General features: G+C 36.3%; 4 protein-coding genes and 1 long non-coding RNA gene across 8 annotated transcripts in view; 3 read left to right on the top strand and 2 right to left on the bottom strand.

Moving 5' to 3' along the window:
• Positions 1–25,095, bottom strand: part of LOC139983494 (uncharacterized) — a 31,519-nt gene that overhangs the window by 2,716 nt on the left and 3,708 nt on the right. Inside the window, exons 3-9 of one of the 3 annotated variants that reach the window (XM_071997061.1) lie at positions 24,827–24,982; positions 23,715–23,882; positions 12,838–13,134; positions 11,973–12,587; positions 10,976–11,353; positions 10,321–10,356; positions 8,885–10,056 (exon numbers count right to left, since the gene is read on the bottom strand). In XM_071997061.1, coding sequence (XP_071853162.1) covers positions 9,935–10,056; positions 10,321–10,356; positions 10,976–11,353; positions 11,973–12,587; positions 12,838–13,134; positions 23,715–23,882; positions 24,827–24,982 — 1,772 coding nt within the window. In that variant the 3' untranslated portion in view covers positions 8,885–9,934. Of the gene's footprint in view, positions 1–8,884; positions 10,057–10,320; positions 10,357–10,975; positions 11,354–11,972; positions 12,588–12,837; positions 13,135–23,714; positions 23,920–24,826; positions 24,983–25,095 lie in introns of those variants that run through there. The other 2 variants (XM_071997060.1, XM_071997063.1) reach the window with 2 other exon arrangements.
• LOC139983506 (uncharacterized) lies at positions 1,113–9,659 on the top strand. The gene is made up of 2 exons (XR_011798719.1): positions 1,113–1,448; positions 2,640–9,659. It is a non-coding gene; the product is annotated as an uncharacterized lncRNA (long non-coding RNA).
• LOC139983501 (uncharacterized) lies at positions 13,201–17,602 on the top strand. The gene is made up of 4 exons (XM_071997083.1): positions 13,201–13,890; positions 15,354–15,431; positions 15,914–16,009; positions 17,217–17,602. The coding sequence occupies exons 1-4, from the start codon at positions 13,528–13,530 to the stop codon at positions 17,589–17,591; spliced, it is 912 nt and encodes a 303-aa protein (XP_071853184.1). The 5' UTR covers positions 13,201–13,527; the 3' UTR covers positions 17,592–17,602.
• LOC139983500 (uncharacterized) lies at positions 17,780–20,288 on the top strand. Its single transcript, XM_071997082.1, has one exon. The coding sequence runs from the start codon at positions 17,780–17,782 to the stop codon at positions 19,052–19,054; it is 1,275 nt and encodes a 424-aa protein (XP_071853183.1). The 3' UTR covers positions 19,055–20,288.
• Positions 19,865–23,703, bottom strand: LOC139983504 (P2X purinoceptor 7-like). Of its 2 annotated transcripts, XM_071997092.1 has the most exons (3): positions 22,247–23,703; positions 21,663–21,843; positions 19,865–21,314 (listed from the first exon to the last, which is right to left on the bottom strand). In XM_071997092.1, the coding sequence occupies exons 1-2, from the start codon at positions 22,609–22,611 to the stop codon at positions 21,666–21,668; spliced, it is 543 nt and encodes a 180-aa protein (XP_071853193.1). In that variant the 5' UTR covers positions 22,612–23,703; the 3' UTR covers positions 19,865–21,314; positions 21,663–21,665. The 2 variants fall into 2 exon arrangements, with proteins under 2 accessions (XP_071853193.1, XP_071853192.1); XM_071997091.1 differs by having other exon boundaries at positions 19,865–21,843.

The following is a 25,095-nucleotide window of genomic DNA, read 5'->3' as shown; positions in this document are numbered from 1 at the left end:
AATATCATATATTGCAGATCAATTTAACGTTTAGTTCTGACGGTGTACCAAATCAACAATGACATCGATTTATTTTTAATACTGGTAATGGGCCAGTCAATATTCGTCCCCAGAAACGAAGCTAAGACCAGAATGACGCTCGAAAAACAATAAGAATCACGCGGTTTATCATGGAACAAAGGGTAAGTCAGTAGAACTCAAGATGTATACATGATACTAAACATTGAGTGACTTTGAAAGAATAAAAGTACTCACCAACGGTCTTTGATATTATGTTGCGAAAGGTCCTCGACTTGACCGTTGTTGTAAATACAGACATATTCACCTTCTTGTGCATATGAGAATTTGTTAATGAGCAACGATCCATTCTTATCAAGCTCGTAGCCAGGTTTCAATACATCCGATTTTCCTTCGTGATAGTATCCAATAGTTTCGTGGTTTCTTTTCCACAATATGAACAAAGGATTCTCATTGGTGCAGACTAATTTGACGTCATCAAATTCCCTATAATATGTCGGTTTCAACAGAGTAGTGATGGAGTCTTTGCTCTCATCTTCGACCATTACAACTATTTGTCTTAACGGCTTAGCTGGAATATCTATCATAGAGTTACAGATGTAAACACATGGTCGATCTGTCGAGTTAAGATTTAGATTCGTTGACACGAATGCCTCGTACATGTTTCTATCAAAATACTTTGGCGTATTTACTAATCGTGTACCGTTCGATGTATTCCTTGTCCAGCTCAGTAACGTATGAGGTCCTGTATTTGTTTCCCGACATATCGGAAATGTCGGATCTTGCAGCTGCACCAAACAGAAGTTGCTTCCCTCACATCTACTGAATAGACCGCTGTGTCGACGTTTGCTGTAAAATAAATAAAAACCTTAGAAAACCAGAAAAAATCAGAAACTATATCTAATACATTCCTACACAGACGTATTTAGAAGATCAGTGACTTTTTTCTTTCTTTTAAAACTAGGTACATGGTACATTCTGTTATTGAGGCTGGTAGGTATTGTCTCAGGAATGCGATTTCAAAGGTAGGTAAAAATAATTGCAGTTCACAGCCAGGGTTATTCTTATCAATTCATATGCAATACTGACTTACCATCAATAACGAATTTGTGATCTGTTGTAAATGTATGTGGATACAATAACTATAGCACGGTATGTGTTTTCGTCGCTGAAAGTGGTATTCATTATTAAAAGACCGCCGTGATTGGTAATATCGTATTTCCCAGCAGAGACTCCTGACCCCGCCTTCCGGCCTCCTTCAAGACTTATGATTGGTCGAGCATTGCGTAACGTTGAGTCGTACCAATAAACCCTTTGAGACTGAGGGAAGTAACAATTTATGAGTGCGTCGGATCCACGATGGGCGTAAACAGTAACAGGACAATCTGTGAGAAAAGAGTTAACAATGAGGAAGCAGCAACATGATTGGAGTGAGTCAGTGAAACCACATGTTATGCTCTGTTATTCTTAAAAGAATATTCTTCTGTTATCATACAACTGTTCATCACTGAGTTCAAGGAAGTTGGTTTTTCGTGTAAATCAGTATATGCCAATTCGTATTTACATTTTCTTGGTATATTTTGACTGCATTACATTCTTTGTGATTCTCGAAAGGAAATTTATGATTGCTTTGTTGCTGCAGCTAACCGTGAAGTTCGGTTTCAAGATTAATATATATTTCTCATTCTTAGATTAACATGTAACGATGAAATGTTCTCTTTAGTTAAATGGTGCTAATATTACCTATAATTATAAATTCATGTTGATAATCATGTCCATCAATGTCGGTGTATATCAAAGTATACAAAGATATGTGATCTATTGTAACATTGTTGATAACCATGGCACCATCTTCATCAATATCCAGGGTACGGATGTCGTGCCCAAACCCAAGTGGAACAGAGAAAAAAACCCAAGTGGAACAGAAATGAGATGATGTATTATATCTCACATTAAATAAGCAATAAAAAATCATAAAAGTTAAATGATTCTCCGGCCAGAACATTTTTTACTCAGACTGTCACATCTAGCATTACCTGTCAAAATTTGTTAAAAATTTAAAAGAAAAAAGACTCATAGTTTCTAAAATAACCTAGAGCTCCGAACGAATAAGTAAGTGTTAGCATTTATGCTTGTTTATTGAAGAGCTAAAGCTAGTCAAAATCATTTTTTTTTTCAAATGGGTGGAGCCATAGAGAAAGGCATTGTGCGGAATTTGTGAAGGGAGCTTCCAAATTATTTTCAATTTTACCCGGAAAACGTCCTCACATAAAACATCCCAGCGACCACGCAAATATATATGTTTGGAATTTGTTGTATTTATGGCGCTACAAAAGTATTTTCCCATTACACATTTTTTTTATTCTCTCATATTTTTTGCCCCTCGGCTTCCTGAAAATAATTAAAAAACATGGTTTCTGCACTATGCAGTCCAGTAATACATTGCATGTGAAATGTAATACGATCATTGGTCAGGTTTTCTGGACCACACCAAAAGCTCCCTGCCCAAAACTTCCCCTCTCGCTTTCCTCTACATTTAGAATTAGACACGTATCTTATATACGCTTGGTTACCACCCATACAAATTTTCCAAAACTTGTTGTTTCTTTCTGTGAAAATAGGCGCTCCATGTAGTTTCTCTTATTTGTTTTGATTGGCTATCATTGGCCAATCAGAGGAAGGTTTACAGTACATAGACCATCAAACCGTACCAGTTGCCTTGAAAGTGTTTACTCTTTGCCTTACGACAACAACACGAATACCAGCCTATCTTTTACCATGGTAAAAATGAAGAACCAGACAAAATCGTGACCGAAAGCTGAACTTTTACTTTTTCTGGCAAGGTGAGAATAAACATTTTCTATGTTTTATGACAAGATAATGACATAGGTAATAAAAAATATTACTACAGTAAATCTGGAAAAAACAAAAATATAAATGGATGGATGTACTCTAGAATAAAGAACATTGATGAACAAGAATTAAGGTGTATAATCGTTTAATGTAGATACGACACAATGAAAAAGAATGGAATGGTTTAGTACTAAGCATAAAAATTCACATTAAAGGGCAAGTGTACTCAAAATGTGATTTATGTATGTTATAGAGCTTTAAAAATCATGCCAGTAGCTATTCATCCCATCTCTACACAGGGACGTAGCTAAGGCCTGATGATTGGGGGGGGGGGGGGGTGTAGTGGCTGAAATTCCAACTGGATGGATTTTGGAGCCAGAAATTTCCAACTGCTGCCTTGTACCCCCCCCCCCGTACTACTCATCAACATTACCATGTGGAATTATGCGGATTTATTTTTCGATACATCTGTACCACCGCTCACTACACAGTACGCAACTGAGTATAGTTATCTGCTTGATAGCTACATAGACTACTGACTACAAAAGCTATGTTAATGTAACAAAGGGGAAAACTTTTTTTTCAACAAATTATATTCGACGGCATAGTGAATTACCCAAAAATAGAGTGCTTTTTACTAACAGGCTTAATATTTTTTTCCTGGGGGGGGGGGGGGGCTATTTATCACTCACATGAAACAATTTCAATTGTTCACTTCATTCCAGCTGAGAATTTGGAATGAAATGAACAATTAAACATTTTGCAGAAAAATGTTTATGTTGAGGTGATGAGATACCATAAGTTGTCAATTAAACATTGTGCAGAAAATGTTTCAATTGCTCAGATGGAATGAAGTGAACATTTGAACATTTTGCAGCAAAATTTCCAATTGACGAGTTATGATAAGTTGTCAATTAAACATTTTGCAGAAAAATGTCCAATTGACGAGATATGATTAGTTTTCAATTAAACATTTTTCAGAAAATTTTTCAATTGCTCAGTTAAAGCAACTGAGCAATCCAACATTTTCTGATATTTGATAAGATTTTATTTTGCTATCTAAACAATTTACTGAAAAATGTCAATTTATGGGGCAAAGTTTTTCTTATGTTGATGGCACTTTTAAGCTTCCATAGATTAGCATTGAGTGTTTCAATTGTATATACCATAGAGCCAATGTAAGCTAGTGAATAGGGTCAACCCACCTAATAGCAAAATTAATACATAAAATAATCGAATTAATGCTGAACGTTGTACAGTAGTTCTAGGCATTTCTTTTAGAATATTCAAAATCATACAAAGTTTTGTATGGTGGAGTATAAGGATCGCGAGATACAGTTATTCAATATGACAAGGAAAACATGGTAAATATGACTGATTAAAACCGAAAAATTTAGGACACTCACAAATTACAAGAATATGTGAAAATTAGAGTGCGACAGTTGGAAAAATTTAGTGCGACAGAATATGAGCATTCCTAAGAAATAAAATAGAACGGCAACACTAATATTTAATGACATCAGTTCCTTAGTTTTGTAGCAATTCCTATGTTTTAAATTGTTATTCATAGTCATATAAACATGGAAGTTATAACCCTATCCGTTCTAAAATGTTAACATGTTATGTCAGCACTTGGGATTTAGATGATGTTTACACAATATTATTTATTTCACATGTAAGGAACGTGTGGAAACATGCGTATACATTTCAAAGGGAAATATAATACTTTTAGAAATAGCCAGGTATTGACATGAAAAATATGGTGTGGCCATTCTACTCCTATTAAATAACAAACTGCAAACAGTCATATCTTGGTAACTAAACATGCTATGAATATGGAAATAGGGCTACCGATATGATTTTCAATGCTCTAAGTATCAGATAGGTGAACTACAGTTTTAAAAAATGCCCCCTTTAATCTACACAAATCTAAAAAAAGTTTGAACATGAAAAATACATATTTACAAATGTTGAAATTGTCTTGCGGTTGATGATTGAAACAACGGATGAATAGGTTGACTGCGTCCAATTGATTGTCGAGATCGTGTTGACAGGCCTTGAGTTGTTCAGTAGTGAGTATTGGCGAAAACAGCTGCCTACTTTCCCGGAACTTAACAAAGGAGGCTGTAGGAATAGTAATAAAGGCAACAATAATGGGTGGGTGCTCTCGTTGAACAGCGTCCTTAAAATGTTGGAGACGTGAGATTAGCCAAGGAGCAGTAACTGGAGATCGACGGAGAACTCTGTGACCTGAAGAATTGCTGGCGAATTCCGTAAGGTTGTTAAATGCCTGCAGCACAGCGAAGAATGACCCAGTCGTTGGTAGGATAGCGACGTAGCTTATCTATGGTATACAGAAGCAAGTCTGCAACAGTGGCTCCTCTTCTAATTACAAAGTCTATTCTACGTACAGGTCCTTCAGGCCTACGATAGTGATCGAAAGAATATGCCGTTGAATCGGTTACAAACAGAAAATTAATGCGTGGTGATCCACAACGAGACAGGTGTATTGGAAAACGAACAAGGAGACTTATCTATGAAAAGTTTATAATGAAGACAAGTAATACACCAACCGCGATTGCTCTGCAACTGTAAAAGTCTAAGTCTATGTAGACCGTAAGGATAGGCTGTCGCGAATAATACACGAAATGACATGCCATTAGGTCTAGGCTAGTTGCCTGATAATGCTATAACTTATACTAGATTAAGGGTATTGTAAAACACACCTCTGATCTAATCATTTGGATCAGTCCGTCTAGTAAAATTAAATGAAAAGTGGTCGGTCCTCCAATACACGAAAATACACACATTGCACCGTCGCTCAGTCCAAGCTTAGATCGGTGGCGTGAGAATCTTTACGCCAAGCCGTGGTTGGAACTTCCAGAAGGTGGCGCGAAGTAGTAGTAGACTATAGGTCGCATAGGCTTACCATCCTATGAACAGCAACCACGCTAGGCTACGCTGATAAACAATAATCACCTGCGACGCGGACAGGAGGTGATCGTTAGGCCAAGAGCTCGCGGAGCAGTAAATTACACGAGCGGGCAATGTCCGAACAAATATAGATAATAAGGGTTAAAGTTCCCGAGGTAAAGATACGAGTGTAGAGCTGTAATTAAGTATATTAATAAAGGTCAGCTGGTACTCGTAATAGTAATAATCCACATGTCGCGGCGGTCCCAAGCTAAGATGACGCATGTATTTCTCTGGTGAGTCCCTTAGAGTATTTTCCATACGAGGAAACCCGTCACAGAAAGTTTACACTTCCGGAGATGAGGGTGCAAGTCAATAAAACTTGCTACAAATCCACCCAAATGAGTCACACCCTCACAGAAAAATTTTTCAAAATACTGACCGAGTACCAACTCCTTTCGAGTGAATTTGGGAATCAGTGTTGCCAGTTGGCTTTGTCATAACGATAGTGCAGTGTGGAAATGAGATATATACATTGAAGTAGGTCAGCCGAAAGAGTGAAACCCAGGGGCGTACCGTACGGGGGGGGGTGTGGGGGGTGTTCGTGAGTTCGTCGGTAAAATCAAATATACTGATGACCTTCTTTCTTTTCTTTTTCTTTTCTTGTCAGTTTTTTCGGCTAACAAGCTTACCAATTTAACATATTTTTCGCAGACTAACCTCATTTTTTCGAGCGAGATTGCTAACAATCAATTTTGGTCGGTAAATTTGGGTCCGTACACCCCCACCCCCCGGCCGAAACAGTCACAGAAAGCCCCTGGTGAAACCGTCTTGCTCCCGAATGGGCCCGAAGCGGGCCATACATGAGGGCCAATCTGATAAAAAACGAGCCTGTCCCAATTGGGCCACTACGTTAATGAATTAACTGTTGTCAAGGATTGGTGGCCTAAGGAAGTACCTAAGCTTTCCAAAGCAAAAAACAAGTATGTGTTGAACATCTCAATAATGTTTTGAAGTATGTTAACCAGAAGGGCCAAACTGTATTGTGCCCGAATGGGCACTGAGTGGGCTGGCCCTGGCCCAACCAGGCCCAATTCAACCGAGTGAAACCCAATTGGGCCCCAACTGGGCATGCTGGCTGGGTTTTAACTTGGATTTACCTAATGTTTGATAAAGAGACAGTGGTTTCGAGTGATTGACGATTACGGTTGACTCACTTCATCTCAAAAATCTGTAAATGAGTAGGCTCGCGATAGGCGATGTAAAAGTTTACGATCTTGATATAATCCACAACCTTGCTGGTCAAATGCCTATGAATTGTTTTGTTGGTCCGTTTGGAATATAAGAATGTAGACTAAGTAAACATGTCCTGTGTTCGAAATGATGTTTGACAATATATATCCTTCCAGATATAACATCATAAAAAATATGCACAGCCATGAAATATAAACAACGTGTCGAATGTGTATGTACTCAGTATCCTTATTCTTCCCAAGTCGGTGGTGGTGGTGGTGGGGGCGGAGAAGAATTCAGCAGTCCGATGAAATCTCCATTGACTTAAATGTATCTTTAACTTTTGGAGTTGCCATGTACGTCGCTGCCCACATGTCCATGCAAAAAGGTGTGTTAAGAACATGGTACATGCAACATTGCTATTGGAACAGACGATAGCATTGTGAATCTTTGGCATTATATCTTTGCTTCCGTTGTTGAAGTTTTCCGTCGTATTTCGCAAGTTTCGAGATTCAGTGCCAAATGAAAACTTCGGGTGTAGATGCAGTAACGGGAATGGGGGGGGGGGGGGGACCAAGCACTGTTAATAATAATTACCTGTCACCTTGTTAGATGTTTTAGAGGTTCACCAGACGCAATCTCTTGGGGACCAGGGGATGAAAATCACACGGGGCCTGTTTAATCTACAAAGTGTAGGTGTACCACGTTGAGTAGAAAACTTTGATAAAGATCAATCTGTATGCTGATGTATGCTGAAGACAAGAAAAGTTTTCTCCTCGGTCATCAGCTCCCACTGTGAATATTATTTGTCATATCTCAATGAATTTTGCTGTTCTACTAAGACTGACATATGATGTTCATGCTGACTATAACCTAGAGCAAAGGGTGTCACGTTCGTATAAGATTATTCATGTATCATCATCGAAACCGCACTGCAGTTTTGTTGTCTGGTTGAACAATTTACTGCGACGGACGATGGAAGGAGACTCTTTTAGTGTTGAAGTAAGCCATGGGGATATTTCGTCGTTATGTTGATAAAAGGACCAAAACTAGTTGAGCTTTCAGATAAGAATCATGTTATTGCGTCGTTCTACTCTAACGATCTATTTATTTCGATATAGGTATATAGCTAATGTTAGCTTTTAATTCTTGCAAAGCATGTAGTACACGATTGGTACACTCAATTTCAGTTGAACTGAAATACGAAGTTGGTGACTACCTATCATACGGGCTTCAGTTCCCATTCGTTTGCTTGGAATATTAACAGATATATAATTACAAACTTGTATTAAGTACTCTTGTAGGAATAGTTTCGCTAATATCACATTTTTATTTTCTACATATTTTATGTCCGTTTATAACTTCCTGTATTATGAAAACGGATGTGAAAATAATTCATTAAAAATGAATGTTTACTCTTATGGTGGAATGTGTTGAGTATAGTGAACATTAATTCATATATTAAGTTATATCTGAGCAAGCTATTATAAAGCTACCCTCAACATTTTCCCTTTTAAACATTGTTTTCCATTTGATTAGATCATTTTGTTATCATTGCATGTTGTATTTGACATTTCGTGACAAACAGATGCGATTATCTGAGTTGAACCTGAGTGTTAGAGAAACACATGTGTATTGCGTCCTTAAGTAGGTAACCAAGACTAGTTGAAAGATCAGATAAAATTTATACTATTGCGCCGTGCAACTTAAAAGATCTAATTGTTTCAATATAGGCCTATAGTTGATGTGAGGCTCTCATTTTGTCAAAGGTTAGTGATTATTTGATTGGTACACTAAATATTAAAAAACAAAAATCTAGCTTTATATAAAGATATATGTATATATACATAAGATATTACATGAAACATTTCGCAAGATTTATACAATTACATCTATATAATCATAAAACATATATTGACTTCATAAAAAGGTGCCAAAACAGTACTCCTTACTAATTTACTAATTTACTTCTTACTCATTTAGTTTAAAATACTTCAAAGATAAAGTATTTCATACGTTCTCCATGTATGTTATCAAAAAAGGCAGGTTACTAATAATGGGAAATGGACCAATGCCGTTCTTTACATCTCTCTTTTTCGTAATTTTCAGGATGGGGAATTCTCACAATGAGAGGCCAATTATCAATTTTGTTTGGCATGAACGACATATATCATTTTGAAATTCGAATGGACCCCTGTACACACATAACCCCACCCCTTCAACATGACTCCAAATAAAATTCAAAATAGTTTTAAAAATATAGATATTTTATTAAGTTAAGATCACTTCAAGTCACTCCAAATGCTGATTCTTATCTTGAGTCATAATATCCATAGAAGAAGCTGCTAATACCATAGATTATGTACTCATTAGCCGCTTGTAAATGTTTTTAGTAATTGCGTCGATGTACAATATGTGTAAAGGGAAGTTGGCCTGACGTTTCGATCCTAGCAAGATCTTCTTCAAAGGTTATAAATGACAATTAACAAATGAGCATGGTGAACACAAAGAGATAGATGTAAGTAGATTAGTGGACAAGGCATGGAGAGAAGAAGAAGGAAACCACTAGGGGAAGAGAGAGGTGGGAGACAAACAGTGGAGGGACAAAGAGAGGGTTAAGGGAAAGTAGGGTAGAGAATAAACTGGAGAAGGACAAAGACAGAAAGGTGTAGAGAAGAAAGGGTGGAAGAGAGCTATGCAAAGAGGAGTGATGGGAGGGGGGAACAAGGGGAGGAGGGAGGACAGAAGAGAAGTTAGTCATGTCCTTCCTGATGTAGAAAATGATTAAACATTTGAAACTTTAACCAAGTAATTATTCATTGTATTGCTCCTTTCAAATTGTCAAGGCTGGGTTTTCTTCAACGTGGATGTTAATATTATTCCTGGAATAAGATGTATTCTCGATGACACAGGTCTCCTAACCTGCTTTGCCATTGTGCCATTTTGCGAAAACTATAATGATGATGATGATGATAATGAAGATGATGATGATGACAGACATTACACTGACTGGGATGACGCACTGCCAGTTCATATTTGCTGGAATAAAAACGAGAATGTTTGATAACACTATTGACATAAATATTGTCTGCCAATTATATTTGCAAGATATGAAGGTAAACTATAAGAAAATCAGCTTGTAGATATACTAACCAATGTAACATAACACTGCATAAAACACTTGAGTCACACTGTAACAAGTATCGTAGTGAGGTAAAATTGTACTAATAAATATGAGATAAAATTTTATTTTTGGTGTAAATATATGAAATAAAACAAAATTATTATCATGATTAATCTTACTTTCAAACCTCTCTATTATCCTATCCTCTGTCAAAGCTGCAAGAAACGAATCGAAAAGATAGATATTGTGAATGAAGAACACGATTAACACGCTAAGTAGCTGAAACTTAAATTAACGCTGAGAATAATACTAATTCGCATAAACTTAAATCTTAAGAATGATTTGTGAGTTCCGACTTCCTTGAGTCATTCCGAACGCAAAGAAAGACCCAACGTCACGGTATTGGTATAACCATTTTGCTTTCCATTAACTGTACGTTTTTTAGGACACATCAGAATTGGCCATGAGGGATCCTTACTGAGGTTTGGATAATCTTTGTGTAAGTTTATGAGGCACGATATGATTACATTGCGATAATTATAAACGGAAGATTTAATAATGTAGTGTGAGCTATTTATCACAAGCATATTTATCACATCAATCTGGATGGGTTGGGGAACTTGCTTCTCCTTTAATGTCTTTTAAATATTCCCCTCCCCACCTTCGCCTCAATGTTAAACCAACAACTGAAAAGAAGTCCTCTTTCTTCCATGTATTGTAACTTGAAGATAACTACGAGAAAAAAAAATGATTCAGTAAGCTCCAATGAGGTGGTCTTTTTTGCAATTGAAGCTCCTTTATCATCATACACATACATTTTAAGCATTAAGTTACCTGGGGAACGTTTCTGTAGATGCAACGTAACGACTGTCTTGTGTTGCCCAAGAATCTCGTAGTTCACAGAGCAGGACGCTGTGATATCGTTAGCCTTCCAGTCTTCGTCTGTCTCACTTTCATAACCCTGGTTAGTCGTTATTTCGTAGTAAGTAGTCAAATATATGTTAAACAAATACCCAAAATTTCTCACTATTAGCTGTGGTTGACTGAAAGTAATTTTGGAAGAAACATATTCATCGTGAATCCATTTCGGATGCACGATTGGAAGAACGGCCTCTATGTAACACGTCAGATATCCACTGCTCGTTACATTAAATGTGCAATCCGATGGTTCAGAACACCCAATGATAGAAGGTGAAGGATTGGTTGGCGTAACTCATGAATAAAGAAAATGAGAGGAGAAAGTTGTGAACGATATACTTCTTAACTTGCTTTCCTCTTTCAATGACGGTTTTTTTCTTTTTCGGAATATTACTACGTGTACGACGAAGATTACAATACTAATTCCAAAATTTCTACCTACCGATTGATTAGCATGATATAAGATAAAGGTTTGCTCCTTAGAAGACAATGTTCTTCTATATCTGGAGAATCGAAGTCATCATGTGCCTAGCTTTACCAATAATATGACACTGTACTAATTAGATACTTTGAAGCCAGTTTATTTTTAATGAATAGTGTTTTTTTTCAGTGACTTGGGGGCCTTAATATCATATTGCAGGTCAATTTAACTTTAAGTTTCGAGGTGTACCACATCAAGAATGATATCGATTTATTTTTAATACTGTGACTGGGCCAGTCAATATTCGTCCCCCTGAAACAAAGCTAAGACCAGAATGACGTTCAAAAAACAATGAAAATCACGCGGTTAATGTTTCTTTCACATTATAAGAAAGATACATGAAACAAAAGCTCCTATTTTAAAGTCAGTAGAACGCAAGACGTACATATGATACTAAACATTGAGTGACTTTAAAAGAATAAAAGTACTCACCAACGGTCTTGATATTATGTTGCTTTACGTTCTCGTCTCTACCATTGTTGTAGATACAAACATATTCACCTCCATGTGCATATGAGAATTTGTTAATGAGCAACGATCCATCCTTATCAAGCTCGTAGCCAGGTTTCAATACATCCGATTTTCCTTCGTGATAGTATCCAATAGTTTCGTGGTTTCTTTTCCACAATATGAACAAAGGATTCTCATTGGTGCACACTAATTTGACGTCATCATATTCCCTATAATATGTCGGTTTCAACAGAGTAGTGATGTAGTCTTTGCTCTCATCTTCGACCATTACAACTATTTGTCTTAACGGCCTAGCTGGAATATCTATCATAGAGTTACATATGTAAACAAACAGTCGGTCTGTCGAGTTAAGATTTACATTCGTTGTTACGATTGCCTCGTACTTGTTGCCATCAAAGTACGTTGACGTATTTACTAATCGTGTACCGTTCGATGTATTTCTTGTCCAGTTCAGTAACGTATGAGGTCCTGTATTTGTTTCCCGACATGTAAGAAGTGCCGGATCTTGCAGATGCACCAAACAGAAGTTGCTTCCCTCACAAACATCTACTGAAAATACCGCTGTGTCGACGTTTGCTGTAGAAAACCAGATTAAGAAAACAAGTAAGAGTACCTAACGTTTCGATTATGGCAGAATCTTGTTCAAATTCATATTGAAACTGTATTCGCTTCAGTTTGTCGTTGTAGACTATCCTGCTATATACCAACATTATGTTATTGAGATTAGTAGATATTGATTCAGGACGGAGATTTCAAAGGCATGTTAAAATAATCGCAGTTTAAAGCAAGGGAAATTCTTATCAATTCATATACAATACCGACTTACCATAAATAATGACTTTCTGATCTGTTGTTAATGTATGTATATTGGATACAATAAGTATAGCACGGTATGTTTTTTCGTCGCTGAAAGTAGTATTCATTATCAAAAGACCACCGGTATTGGTAATATCGTATTTCCCAGCAGATACTCCTGGCCCCGCCATCCGGCCTTCTTCAAGACTTATGATTGGTCGAGCATTGCGTGACGTTGAATCGTACCAATAAACCCTTTGGGACTGAGGGAAGTAACAATTTATGAGTGCGTCGGATCCATGGTGGGCGTAAACAGTAACAGGACAATCTGTGAGAAAATTGTAAACAATGAAATAGCAGCAACGTGATTGGAGCGAGTCAGTTAAATAACATATAATTCTTAAAGGAGACACAAACCCACAACATTTCCTTAATCCTTAAGATGGAAAGATATATTATAAACACTATACACGCCTTAGTTTATTTATAAACTGTAATATCATATTTTTTTTCGATTTTTGAAAACATTTTTTCGCTACTATAATCAAATGTATGGGGCGCGCCATTTTTTACACCCGCCCTCAATTTAGTGACGTCGTAGATTCACTTCGTTTCTCAGAAACCAATCACTCACACAGTACATTCATATGCAGATTGTGTGTTGACAATGGTCAAAGAAAGTTTGGAAAAAGCTTCTCAAGTTCGAAAAAAAGTTTAAATTATGCCGGAATGCCAAGCTTATGGTTGTACAAATCGTCATGGTGCTGGAAAATCGAAGGGGAAGCGATTTTTTGTTATTCCTGACGGAAAAACGGACCCAGAGAAGAGAGAACTTTCCCAGAAATGGCTACATCAGATCGGGACTGGCCATACCGTGGACAACTTTACGTTCCACAAATACAAAGTTGTTTGCGAGGACCACTTCGAAGAGAAATGCTTCGAAGAGGACGTTAAAGCAAGACTAATGGGAACTAAACCGAGAAAGAACTTAAAACCCGGCTCCTTTCCAACCATTTTCGTCCATCGTCGCCCGAAAGAAGACCACTGTCGAGCACTGCGCCTTCTGAAAAGATCAGCGAAACAGGTGAGGCCTAACGAAAGTCGTTTGTTTATATCGCGCAGTACATCGGAGTATAACATTAGGCTGCCGATTTGTGAATGATGTGGGGTTAAAAGATGGATATTTATATATGAATTAATGTAGAAAAATCATTTGTTTTGCATATCGTCACGTATTCATTAGAAAAATACCCCGATATAATTCTAATATTAACGCTAAGATAACAGTAAGTTAGTACAGTGCATAGCTTCTCATGGCACTAGTACAATAGGCCTACATTGATTCTGTTAGTAGTATAGTACAGTGCACAGCTTCACATGGCACTAGTAGTACAATAGGCCTACATTGATTCTTTCAATTGAAAGGTGTGAAAACAAAACAAACAAAATCATTGAAAACTTAACAAGGGCTTATCTTATGTTGTCTGATGTACAACTGTTAGCATTGTTAATACAAGTTTGTCAAATTTTTTATTTGTGTAATGAACCACAGGTGAAAAGAGTTTACTTTTTGGGATCATTTCCTGTGAAGGGTGTATTATAATTGAGCAGGGGTGGGATCATGCTACTGTATCTGAGGATAATATTCTCCATAAATATGGGTAGCTCTGTTAGGGAGGTGTTGGAATAGTTGACTGTGTTTGTTCCCAAGGTTAAAACTGAGCAATGTCCATGTAGGTGGTTCAAGGGTATCCAGAAAGGGAGGTGCACTTTCCATATTTTTGGAAGCCATATTTCTAAAGAAAAAAAAAAGGGTCACTACATCAAACTGATCACGGGGGGGGGGGGCACATCCCCCAGTCCATCGCTTATATACGATGGCCCTGGGTTCACGGCACGTTATGATTTCACAAAATTTGGCTTAGAATAAAAACAAAACACAAGCTTTATGGGGGTGACGTTCCCCCTCTGCCCCCCCCCCTCCCTGGAGGTGGTACACTAGTTACAACAGCCGTGGATATAATGATATATCCACGGAGATGATCGACCAGTGCTTTTGGCAACAACAAAATATCGGTGCCGTGGATATAATGTGCACCAAATTTTTATATCCACTGTGCAGCTGCCGTGGATGTAATGTGCACAAAATTTTTATATACACAGCCACCTTTGTTGCGTTCCCTCAGTCGCTCCTCGATTAACTGCCTTCAAGCCAAGTATTGAAATTTTTTCTCTTATAGAAGTTTGTGGACCATTTTTTATGTCGTCTTCCTCCTCCTCATACTTCTCCCACTCCCCCCTAGAAAAAAAAGATAATAGAACAAAATTAATAGCCCTTTTTAGACCACATTAACCACTTCTTTTAGAAATACTGGAAAATTGTTACTGTTTATTCCCCTCCCCTCATTCATGACGATCTCAGTTGGAGATCCTAGTATGGCTTGATGGGAATTTTTAACCCATAAACTGCTCCTACTTTACCATATGTTTCATGTTTTTTTTCCAGGAAATTTTTCTAATGTTTATGTTTCATACTTTTTTTTGTAGGAAATCAATCAACTTTTGACAGCAAAGGATCAGCCACCTTCAAAGAAACTGTGTCAGCCATTACACTGTTCACCTAAGGTATTAAAATTTTTAATTTTTTCTGTTTATAATTTCTTTTATTGTTTTATGTCAAAGTTACTGCAGTACCATAATCAGACTTTGATTTTTTTTTGGGGGGGGGGGGGGCACATGTATGCAAAATTGAAAACAAATGGTCACCAGAGCTAATTCTTCCAAAAAACTAAGTATTAGCTGATTAATCAAATATAAAAATTGATTATGCTGTAATCATTCGATGTTTAAAAGTGCTTCAATTCAAACAAAAATATTGTTATCATATTTCAAAATTCAAAAACTTCTCAGATTTTATTACCCTCTTGAAACATTTCTACATAGCACTTCAAGCTGACACACATGAAAATTCAAGAGCTGTATATATTAAAAATTTATTACTTTGACTGCAGTTAATGTAAATTTCATACTTGTTCCTGGAATTGAGGTTTCATTAAGTAGTGATTTTGTATTGAAACTAAATGTTGTTTTAATTCTCTTATCAACAGGGAGTTTCCAGTCTATTGGATCCACCTGCTGAGGTTCTTTCCCCTGCTGTCACACACACAACTGCTGTAACACGGATCACTCAGCAATTCATACCTGTAAGTTTGGCTTTTACTTGTTCTCAGATTTACACTATGGGTTTATTGTTTGCATCCCTAATAAGATTCTGAAGTTTGAAATAAAGTAGGGAATGTCACTGAAAAATTAAAATATACACAACAGCCCTCAACTCGATTTCAAAAAGGGGCCCTCCAATAGTGGATCCAGAAAATCATCTAAGGGTGATAATTTCCAGAATTTTCTAAAGAGCTAAAAAAAAATGTCACCGCATTTAATAGCGGTTATGAATTCACAATTTAAGATTATTTTTTTATGGGCTGTAAGTGGGAAAGTCTCCCGTGGATCTACCCATTAGGCTCGCTAGTTAATCTCTGGGCTCGTTTTAAATTTCAGAAAGAAACCATAAATAATAAGGTCATCCTTAAAATATTGTTAGCTTGGAGTAGCCCAGTCGGTTGAAAAATTTGGGTATGTAGGCAATTTTTTTTTTAACCAACTTCAAAATTTAGTATGCTTTTTTGCACACTGTGAAATTTAATTTAATTTTTTTCAAGAAAATGTTTTTGAGAAGTTAGGAATTTTTTGAGAAGGGTAGAGTTACTCCAAACGTACACTTTTATTATGATAGCCTAAGGGCCATTCATGTACCAAACAGGAAAACTTCTTTTTTTCCTTTTTTTTGTTAAGGTTGTTGCAAGGTAGTTTTTTTTAAGTATATACATAAAAAAAATTCTGAGGGATGGGGGAAAACAAATGGGGGCAGGCAGGTTGCCCCTATAAACAAGTACTGTAAAGGTAGAGCACTGCACATTTCAAAAAGCAAATTGGTTGAAAAGGCATATTAAAATTTTCTCATTTCTTTCCTATGTTTTTACATTACATTAAGTCGCAATACAGTTTTGCACTCACATAGTAAAACTGGGTGTCAAAATAAATTAGTAGATATGTCACTGCCTTAAATGTTGTACCAATATTTTTGGTACAGTTCAATCCTTGAAATTAGATATCAGCCAGTTATGGACCAGAGAATTTGTTCTTTACAAGCAGGTTTTGGAAAACATGCATGAGAATTTTTCAAACCCTTTTACTCTTTTGTCATTTTTTTCAAGGTTTATTCTAATGCCTACCTTTATCATTTATAATGTATGAAAATTTCTTTTTTTTCTTTTTGGCAGATTTAAATCGATGTTTCTCTTATGTTAGTCTAACTCGAGTGTTTATGCTCTTTTATTTATTCTTGTACAGGATGCCTTGTCCAGTGTTTGCGCATCAACTCAGACATATACTGACGTTACAGAGATGGGATGCCAAGCTGGTGTACCACAAGTCAAAACACACCATGCTTGTACAGTGGAATTGGACCACCCATACAGCTTCTTATCAGCAGATGTGTCCTCTGAGGGAATGGCTCCACCCCAGGAGACCCCACCGCAGCAAGAGACATTGCCACCACAGAGGTCCTTGAAACACAAGTCCCCCCTTAAATTGAAAAAGCTGAGGACAACAGTGATGGCAGCGATAAAGGATGCCAGGATGATGAAAAGCGAGATCCACACTATGAACCGGACGCAGACCTACCCATCTTTTCAATCACTGACTCCTTTGCAACAAAGGCAGTAGAGGAACAAAAGTATACAGTATTTGAGGCGAACATAGAACAGCTCTGTTATCATATTCAATGTTCCCAATGTTCAAGTAGTGTTACAGATATAGAAAAGCAAGTTGTTGGGTCAGGTTTGCTTGCAACATTGAAGTGTATTTCTGGCCATGTTGTGTTGAAGTGGACCTCCCAGCCCTTAGATGGTAGGATGCCCATTGGTAACCTCCTCTGTTCTGCGGCTACCATGTTCTCTGGACTGACATATCAAAGAGTTGCTCAGTTCATGAAATTTTTCAATTTGCAGTTCTTTTCTGCCACTACATTTTATGACCTTCAGAAGATGTACCTCATCCCAGAGATTAACAGTTATTGGGATGCACATCAAAAGGCAGTGGTTGACCAATTGAAAGGATCCCCAACTGATCTTATTGATGATGGGCGTTGTGATTCACCAGGGTTTTCAGCAAAGTATTGTAGCTACTCTTTGATGGATGTCAGTTCAGAGAAGGTGGTAGACATGGAACTGGTGCAAGTTTCAGAGACTGGGGCATCTCAAAGAATGGAAGCAGTGGGCTTCCAGAGGTGTATGGATAGAGTCCTTAATGACTATAAACTTAATGTAAAAAGATTTGCTACTGACCGTCACACAGGAATAAGAAAATTAATGCGTACTAAGTACAGTTCTGTAAAACATAATTTTGATATATTTCACCTAGCGAAAAATATCAAAAGCAAATTGCGCAAAGCGGCAAAGAAAAAGGGAAATGAAGAATTGGAACCTTGGATCAAATCCATTATCAACCATCTGTGGTTTTGTGCCAGAGCTTGCAACAAGGACCAGGAGCTGTTGGTGCAGATGTGGTCATCTATGGTCTACCATGTTCTAGGACAGCATGAGTGGTCAGATGATCCTAACTTACCACTATTTCAGAAATGTGGCCATGATCCACTGACAGATCTGCAGCAGAGAAAGAAAATATGGCTCAAGGCAGGATCATCTGCCCACGAGGCACTGAAGAAGGTAGCCCTGGCTAAGCGACTTTTGAAGGACATAAGATTTCTTGCAGAATTCATGCATACTGGTGCCCTTGAAGTTTTCCACAATGTCCTTTTGAAGTATGCGCCAAAGAGATTAGAGTTCGGTTATTCATCAATGACAGCTCGCTTGAAGTTAGCTGCAATTGACCACAACCAGAATGTTGGACGGGCAAAGGCCGTTGTGAAGAAGCCTCACAAAGGCTCATCCGCACGAGGGGAAGTACAATACAAGAAGGTATTTACAAAAATGACGAAGAGTTGGGTGCTGAAGGCGAGGTATGAAGCCAAGAACTATGATTATGTCAAAGATTTAATGAAAGGGGTTGTATATCGAAGACAGACAAGTACAATTGACCCTGTGCCAGCAGCGCCTGCAAAAAAAATTGCACCAACTGAAGCCCCCTCAAAAGAAGAAATGTTGAAGAGCCATGCTTCTAGGTTTTAAATTTTGTATTGTTTAAGTTCAGCATTTTCTTCTTAATTAAGCTTATTTCTTTTAATGTTGATTACTGTGTATCTTTTTTAACAGAAAAATTTGGTGGTAAACTAATCACGTTTTTATCCGGTATGCTTCTTTTCATTGGCATCAGCAGGAATTTTCTATCTTAACTCCAATTCATTTTTTGCTTTACAAGAAAGTGCAATAATGTTTGAAAGCCGAGGACTAGAAACTTGCCAATTAATTTTATCAGCAGCTTGTTAATAAATATTTTTGCATATTTGAGCAAAAAATTTACTGCCAAAGTTAGAAAGAGAACCTTGAAAAATAAAGTAATTCATAATAAAAAATATATAGGCCTACTATCATTTTGTTCATAGTACTTACCTTGATAAAGGTGCATTTTCATTTTTAAAGATAAATACCCAGAAAACTTTTCAACTCTATGCCTTTCACCTATGCAATATTACATATTGTTTCCATGTATTTGCTTTTTTATGATCTCATTAACTTTTTGTTTGATTGGATTATGTTGGGCTTGGTATACTATCCATTGTAATGATTAGTCTTTCATCAACGATCAGTTGAAATGTTATTCAACTATGAACCCTATTATTGTTTCTAAGGTCACCTTGCTTATAATGCTAAGAGTTATGTACAACAAAATGAAACATTCTCTTTTTTATGTATTCACTAATGATGAGTTGAAATGTTATTCAACTATTAACAATGTTATTGTTTATAAGGTCACCTTGCTTGTAATGCTAAGATTTATGTACAACAAAGTGAAACATTCTCTTTTTTATGTATTCATCAATGACTGTCACAGTTGTTGCTGCAGTCATATTTTCATAATTCTGTGTATATTGTTAACGTTTTATTTAAACATGTGTACAAATTATTCTAAACTATCGTAAACCTCCCTGGTTTAGTGGTTAGTGTTTCGCCTATTACAACAACTTCCCAGGTTCAATCTCCAGTGTTCAACTAGTTTTTACAACTGGTTTATAAAATGGCTGTTGTATCTTTATATGACCTTTGGGATGCAAAATACCCATTCAAACCAAACAAACTATTCTGAAGATTAGATAAATTTTCACATCTTTCATGATTTGGTTTGTGCAAGATAAATTTGTTCAATCATTTATCCATTGTTTGATAGTCTCATATTATTATCATATAGTTTCATTTGTGACAGAGATGTTGCTTTTTTTCAACTCATGCGATTTTGCAAACTGTTTTCACCATTTATTTGAATAGTTGTTACCATTTCATCATATATTGTGTTTGATGTTTATATTTTCTTTACATACCTGTAGACCTTGTGCTTGTGATATTTTGTGGAAATACATTTTTCTTGACAATGACAAACATTATGGTATGTGCATTTCTTTACTTGAGACAATACACCACAGGTATTTGCTTGCTTTATCCACTTGATATGCTTCTCTGTAAAATTAAGTCGGTGAAATATTTTACAACTTATATTGTATGTTCAAATAGTATTTTACATAATTGAGGATGCTACAGTTAAGCAATGCAAGACTAGTGGTTGATATCTTCCTGTTGCAATAAGATCTTTTTCATGCCAAGGCTAGACAGATCTACTATGCTATTGAAAACCTACCAATCATATGAAAGGGGATGAATACTGATATGTGGTAAATGAATGTGTGGGGTAGGAGTCAAAGCCCTTCACTACTTTGAATGAGTGGATAGATGTTGGATCCCAGAAAGGACTTAATATCACAATATAAAGAATGGAATAGGGTGGAAATAGTAGCTTGACAAACTCTGAAGTTTGTGGGACATGTATCTAACTTTTACTTCAGTTTCAGGCCATTCATGGGGGTTAAGCTGGTGTTCCTCCCTGGTGGAAGCAAATGGAAATATGCTCCTTTTTGTCTCTACCAAACACATTTTTGTCAATAATTTAAGCTACTTACTGCCAAAAAAATATTATGCAGTTACAGCAAAACATTTATCTGCTTATATTCATCAGACCTGAAAATATAATTAGAGTAAAACACATACAGTATATTTTCTATTTTGGGCCTTTATTCTTTGCAAAACCTGAAATCCTTTACAATATTGTTTAATAGAAGCCTCTCAGTATTTTTCATGAGGAATGGATATATACAATTTTTACTACAGGTATAGTAAAAACAAAATTAAATAAATATGAAAGATCCCAAATCTTGAGTTATAATCATTCAAGAGTTACGCATCCTTCCCTCTCATATGAACAAAACCGATATCTTCTGATCTGCAAGAAAAAAAAAGACCTCATAAATTCTTCTGATAACACAAAAATTATAACATAAAAACAAATGAATTTCATGTTTTGCAACGATGCTTCACTGCTAAATAAATTTAAATTAAAAGGAATACTTTGGCATTTTTTATCCCACCTGTTATTGCCAGCTAAATGGCATTGAAAAGGATGCAGTTCTTCTGCGTCATGATTTACCTAAATGCAGCTCTCTAAATGTGCTGTACAGTAGAACTGATATTAAACTTTAACCAAATAATTGTTTATACAGTTATTTGACAAAAATAAACTCACAAACATAAGCAGGGCTATATACCATTAAATAGAAAATTGAAAAATCACCTTTTAATCCATAGTTAATGCCTCTTGTACTTCAAGGTACCCTGAGAAGGTGTCATCAGTAAATTCTGCCCTGATCCGCATGACACAGCAGGAAGGTAACACTCTCCTGTTGCCTTTTCCTAAGGGTTGACCTCTGCTTGCCCACAAACTGATCTGTCTATAAGCCATGAGTCTTTTCTGCCTGTTGAAATAAAAGGAAAACAATCACATTTTACATATTGAATAAGATCATTTCAGGATTCCATTTCTTTTATGTTGCATTGAGGTTGGCTGTTGGAAAATTGCTCAACTGAGCTGTTGCAGCTTCAAACTTGGATGCATTCTATGCACCACATTCCGAAGATCTTCAAAGTGGAGATCCATGGGCTAAATGTGTCTTGAATGAGGAAAACTTAAACAAAACTCCTGTTGGCAAGTGTCTGGTCTTAAAATTGTAAAGCAGTATTTAATAGAGTTCAATGGTGTAAATGCTGCATTGATTTACTGTGCATATTCGAATGAAAATCAAGATAGACAGCAACATCAAAGTAGTGAAGGGTTGCCTAATTTTAATTGTTATAAAAAAATAATTAAAAAAAACTAACCTGTTGTTCATTTGAGCCTGGGCTGCAAGTGGCGGTTTCTTTATGTATTGAAGAAATTGCTGGAAAGCAAGCTCCAAAACTAATTTCTGCAAGCATACTGCAGCAAAGTTCGGGTCTTCAGTGATGCAGGCTCCAAAATCCAATTCATGTTGCCGAAATACCGAGTGGCAACAAACATTCTCCTTTTCAGAAGGCATAGCTTCACATTCTCCACACAAACAATAATCTTCTTCACTAGTATCAGTCTCAGTTTCACTTCCAACTGAGTCAGTGTCAGTGGCATTTTTTTCAGCAGCTAAATTTACCATTTCAGCTTCAGTATACTCGGGTTCAAACTGATAGCCCTCAAGTCCAAAATGTTCCATTTTCAACCAAAAAATACGATATGTCTTTAGGCCTACGTACTTAACTTTGATGTGCCTGGGCCTGCGAATTACGCACTGAAAGAAATAATGTTAGGCTGACAAACGCCTAGCCTAAGTCGTAAACAAAGTTGCTTGTGGCAAGTGCTGAGTTTTTGTTCGATTCCGTACAAAGAATGCTTTAAAGTGAAACTGAATATATTTACGGAGTGAAAGAAACACGATCAGTAAAAAGCCAAATATGTTTGGTTTTACGAAATATGACCAATAAAACAGTGAATTCGAGGTACTCTTCCACACAAGCACTCGTAACGTTATGTAGGTGTATGGTATATAAACACGGAGTACACCTACATAACGTTACGAGTGCCTGTGCTCTTCAAGTTGTTTATCGTGTTTTTTCGCGGAACTAATGACGATCTTTATCGAGAGTAAGAGTATTTCTTTTCGATCGTATTTTATTCTTTTCAAGCAATTAAACAAATTATATCGATTGAAAAAGCACAAATTCAAATATTATAATTTACAAAAAAAGTAAATACGCATTTATAATGAGAAAATAAAATCAATGGTTACAAAGATTATTTTTCTGCTATAAGTTGGCAACAAAAAAATCGAAAGTGAATCGAAAGCGTCACTTCCGGCTTGAAAAGCGGTGGTTTGAAAAATTTTTGATCAAATATGGCGGCTCCCATAAGCCTTCAAAGTTTGGATCATATCTGGAATATGGTTGTATTTCGTGGAAAATGGTGTTGATTTTTAGAATCTGCATATATTTCTGCCCTAGAATAACCTAAATAATTCTGTGGGTTTATGTCTCCTTTAATTATTTTCAAAAGTATATTTTTCTGGAATCATACAACTTTTAAACACTGAGTTCAGAAAGTTGTTTTTACGTGCAAATCAGAATATGCCAATTCGTATTAACATTTTCTTAGTATTAATTTGTTGGATTATATTTCATTCTTTGTGATTCGCCAAACGTCATTTATGATTGCTTTGCTGCTGTACCTAACCGTGAAATAAGGTTACAAGCTAAACATATTGTTTTTTAAGTAACATGTTACTATAGAATGTTCTCTTTAAAAAAATGGTATTAACATTACCTATAATTATAAATTCATGTTGATATTCATGCCCATCTCTGTCGGTGTATATCAACGTATACACAGTTATGTGATCTATTGTAACATTGTTGATAACTATGGCGCCATCTTCATCAATATCCATGGTATCGATATCTTGTCCAAACCCAAATCTACGCGTCTCATTATCTTGAAAGCGGAGTAGAAACGAGATGACGTATGATATCTTATATTAAAACAGCAAGGAAAAAAAATTGAATGATTCTCCAGCCAGAACAGTTCATACTAAGACTATCATATCAAGCCTTTCCTATCAAAAGATTTTTTTAAATTTAAAACAAAAAATCCCTTAGTTTCAATACAACCCACTACCCCTAATGAATAAGTGGCACACTGCCATGGCACACTGCAGCACTAACAGTAACATTAGTAGGACAACAGCCACGGTGTGAACATTTAGGAGAGTTTATGTATAACCAATGCAAGAATATTAAGTAAATAGTTTCGTACAGTCACTAGTTGGGCAATTGATACCGCGGCGTTGGCGTACATGAACTAGTATTATATATTTCAATCTTTAAATTGCCTCATTTGTTTTCATATGTGTCAACTCAGCTCAACTCATCACTTTCCTTTCTCTTCCTCTTTTCCTTTACTCTGCATTACCTTTTCAGTTACTTCATACAAGGGGGTTGCAATTATTCCTTGAACATATACAAGTTTAATACATTTAGTTATATTATTTAATGAACTCGTATTATGCGATATAAAAAAAATCACCAGCATCATAATGCAATCATACAAAGTGAAAGTAAAAATGTATCTAAGAATGTATAAGTACTATATAAGTGTTAATTCATGGTAACTTCATACAAAGGGGTTGCAATTATTCCTTGAACATAAACAAGTTTAATACATTTAGTGATATGATTTAATGAACTCGTATTATACGATATAAAAAAAATCACCATCATCATAATGCAATCATACAAAGTGAAAGTAAAAATGTATCTAAGAATGTACAAGTACTATATATATAAGTGTTTATTATAGAAGTGTGTATTAATGGTAGATTCTCATCGGAATAACTGACTCATATTCGAGACCTTGACAGACACATGTTGAATGGTTACCTTGATTAAACATGATCAGTAAATTTCCTTCGACCGGGTTATCGCGGTAATATTTAACTTCGCTCCAATCTCCTTGTAGCCTGCAGTCAATTTTCCAACTACTGCCGATTTGAGCATTTTGGTGACTTGTACAGTCTGTCAAAACACCTTGAATACCTAAAACGGTTGGGTTTAGAATTAAAATAAAAAAGAGTAGTGTATTTCTCATCAAAATAAATAATTTATGATAAAAATAGCAATTAGTATTCTCTCTATGAAAATAACGACAA

Source organism: Apostichopus japonicus, chromosome 16 (genome assembly GCF_037975245.1).
Source record: "Apostichopus japonicus isolate 1M-3 chromosome 16, ASM3797524v1, whole genome shotgun sequence".
Taxonomy (NCBI): Eukaryota; Metazoa; Echinodermata; class Holothuroidea; order Aspidochirotida; family Stichopodidae; genus Apostichopus; species Apostichopus japonicus.
The sequence above is the reverse complement of the archived record's forward strand: the minus strand, read 5'-3'. Positions and strand labels throughout refer to the sequence as shown.

What these genes read in the sequence shown, in the direction of transcription:
- LOC139983501 (XM_071997083.1), top strand. Translation starts at nt 13,528, where the DNA reads ATGCCGGAATGCCAAGCTTATGGTTGTACAAATCGTCATGGTGCTGGA. An exon ending in TGAAAAGATCAGCGAAACAG is followed by an intron (nt 13,891 to 15,353) that starts GTGAGGCCTAAC and finishes TTTTTTTTGTAG; the next exon opens with GAAATCAATCAACTTTTGAC. An exon ending in TCACTCAGCAATTCATACCT is followed by an intron (nt 16,010 to 17,216) that starts GTAAGTTTGGCT and finishes ATTCTTGTACAG; the next exon opens with GATGCCTTGTCCAGTGTTTG.
- LOC139983500 (XM_071997082.1), top strand. Translation starts at nt 17,780, where the DNA reads ATGCCCATTGGTAACCTCCTCTGTTCTGCGGCTACCATGTTCTCTGGA.
- LOC139983504 (XM_071997091.1), bottom strand. Translation starts at nt 22,611, where the DNA reads ATGGAACATTTTGGACTTGAGGGCTATCAGTTTGAACCCGAGTATACT. An exon ending in CAGGCTCAAATGAACAACAG is followed by an intron (nt 21,844 to 22,246) that starts GTTAGTTTTTTT and finishes TTATTTCAACAG; the next exon opens with GCAGAAAAGACTCATGGCTT.